We start from the raw sequence: 2,786 nt of genomic DNA on the forward strand, positions 1-2,786 counted from the left end.
ATCATGTGCTCAGTAGTCTTTGGTGATATGAATAACCTCTACAGTCTAGGTGTGATTGGGAAGTATCTAAGTTTTTTATATGCCATAAGAGTCTTTCTCATGCCAGTTCTGGGTTTGTAACGGGAATGCTCTCATGTCATGCACACGGTTAGCTCAGCATTTTCAAGGTAGTACATCATGCAAAAGTTTGGACACATGTCAATTTTCTAGTATTCTAAACCGAGGGGTTTAATCATGGACTTAGTAGCATAGAAGTTCTCTTTCAGCCTCTTCCCTTCAAGTAGAATGCTTCTCGCCCATTCAATAATTTTGTCGGCAATTCTGTTGGTTGAATTTCAGGTAGTGATGCCTCAGATTCCTCAGGACTTTCCATGCATGATAGACCATTTTCTTTCAGGGATACCCTAAAGAGGACTTAAAGATTTCAGTTGTATATGTGTGATAACAGAGCAGAAAAAGAAAACTCTCTCGGATAGGACCCAATTTGTGGCAGTTTCATGTCATCAAAAGTTCACCGAAAGGCGATGCTTGCAATCGTTATGTTTCAGAAGCAATAATATTCTTGTTTATCCTTCTAGGCTAAGATGAAATATGGAGGAAGTTAAAGCACATCTCATGTTTTTGATGGGTCCCATTTATAATGAAGGATTGGGAAAGATCAAGAAAAGGTATAACTCGGAGCATTTCCCATTTTTCCCTTTTTTCTGTAAAAGATATGTGTAAAGCAATGCTTCAGAGGGAGGCTTACTAATATCATTTTCATGGGAGATAAGATATTTTTACTAGATACACTTGCTCACATGGCTCGGATTGGGAATCATGTTTTTCCTTAAATCTTCATCGACTATCAGCTTAGTTAAAGAGATGTGAAGGAAATTTTGGTTGTAGAACTCAGAAATGATCCAATCATGGTCATGATCGCTGATATTCTTAGATATCATGTAAATTTCTACTGTTTTTTTTTCTAAGCTATTGTTTTACCTTGAACTCCGTTTATTATTTCTTTATCGGAGACGCTTCCCATGGCTCATCATTTTATCCTTGTGCTCGGGACAATTCTAAAATGAGGTGATAATTCTAAACTCGAAATTATTCAGTGAAATCACACCTTGAAGAGCTTCAAAGCATTTGAACAGCAAATTAATTATTTGTTTGCCCTAAACGGACTACTAACAGATATGTTCATGTACTAGTGAAAGATGTTTAGGCCAAGAGAAAGCATGATCACGCAAGACCAGAATAATAGCCTAAAATAATAATAACAGGAGATGTTCTAACCGTTAAATCAGGTTTAAATTTTTATAGAAGATTCTACAAACCGTTTTCCCATTAAAAACCACTCAATAGTTATCAGAGCATTGTATCTCCATAAAGTAGGCTAATTAGTTATTATTTGGGATAATTTTGTTATTTTTCCTTAATATTCACAGATTTATTGTTTATTTTTAAATTTTATGTTATTTTCCGTTATGTTTTGGGATTCTGATTTTGTTTCGAATCTTGGCCGATTTTTCTAGTCTATGAAAGAGATTGTAAACCTCTTTAGAAGGTAAACTTAATCAAATTAATATTTTAGAAATAAGGTTTTAGGATTCTCAGTGTTTTAACATTATTTCAGTTTATCTTTTGTCTTTCTATGCTTGCAGCTATATTGTTGTGCTTCCGCTTGCATTAAACTTTCAAAACCACTAAGTCAGTTATCGAAGCATTGGATCTCCTATAAAAGGGATTGTAAATTAACCTCTTTAGGAGGTAGACTTGATCTTAGGATTCTTCGTGTTTTCACCTTATTTCAGTCCATCTTTTTATTTCCATGCTTGCAGCTATATTGTTGTGCTTCCGACTGCATTAATCTTTCAATATTTCATGCTAAGTAATAGGTGAATAAGGTAATAATCAGGGAAGCAGAGTGATATTTATGACAATGCATACTTGACCAGCCAAATAGAAAATTATGATATATAAATCACAGAAATTTTATTTGATGAAGGAAGAAGAAGCTCCTGACTCGAGTTCTAGCAACCTCTCCTCGTCTACGTTTAGCAGAGGGAGAATATCGTACAGGACTAAAGGTAACACAACTAGAGGAGGTTATGCATACAAGAAAGCTAAGTGATTAATCACTAGGTCTTTAAAACGGAACTGGTTTCCCCTTGGGATAATCGAGATAAACCCTCCCCTTGTAGCGTTGAGCTGCCTCGATGCTGTCGATAACTTCTGTTGCAGGAATTTGGTTTGCATAGTAATATGTCGGATGAGCATTGGGAACCTTCAGCACTGGTGGCCGCCTCTTGGCCCGGCCGAAGTGCTCATCTATGGCTGCAAAGCCCTCCAGCCCAATCTTAGCAAGACGGTCTGCCTGACGTGTCATGTTAACTACAATTTGTCAGTCAATACACAAGACAAGTAGCTGTATATAGTTCGAGCTGGTTTGCTTGCTTGGCTAATATGTGTGAGGCCAAGCCAACCTTTATATAGATCGGGAAGGTTTGGTTGACAACAGCTGTGAAATGAATATTGTTAGACAGTACTCCTTTTTGTAAATAAAAGCACCCAACATTTGTGTACGATAAAACAAACCATTGCTGAGAGAAAAATCAATAGCTTTTCTTCATCTTATCACTACTGACGATAAAAACATCATAAAATGAAAAAAAGATTATCATCAATAGTTTATTAATATCATATTTAAACACAAAAAAAGTAAAAACTGTTAGATTTGGATGTGTTCAATACTTAATAAACTTTTTATATAAGAAACTTTTACTGGTTTTTTTGTCGTCCGA

At 35.7% G+C, this 2,786-nt stretch overlaps 1 protein-coding gene across 1 annotated transcript; it reads right to left on the reverse strand.

Annotated features, from left to right (window-relative positions):
• Positions 1-2,131: 2,131 nt before the first annotated feature.
• On the reverse strand, positions 2,132-2,437 carry LOC127905855 (uncharacterized). Its single transcript, XM_052456451.1, has one exon. It carries the CDS (start codon positions 2,369-2,371, stop codon positions 2,132-2,134), a length of 240 nt encoding a protein of 79 aa, XP_052312411.1. The 5' UTR covers positions 2,372-2,437.
• Positions 2,438-2,786: the final 349 nt, after the last annotated feature.

The sequence above is a fragment of the Populus trichocarpa genome, chromosome 10, assembly GCF_000002775.5.
Source record: "Populus trichocarpa isolate Nisqually-1 chromosome 10, P.trichocarpa_v4.1, whole genome shotgun sequence".
In the NCBI taxonomy this organism is placed as follows: Eukaryota; Viridiplantae; Streptophyta; class Magnoliopsida; order Malpighiales; family Salicaceae; genus Populus; species Populus trichocarpa.

What these genes read in the sequence shown, in the direction of transcription:
- LOC127905855 (XM_052456451.1), bottom strand. Translation starts at nt 2,371, where the DNA reads ATGACACGTCAGGCAGACCGTCTTGCTAAGATTGGGCTGGAGGGCTTT.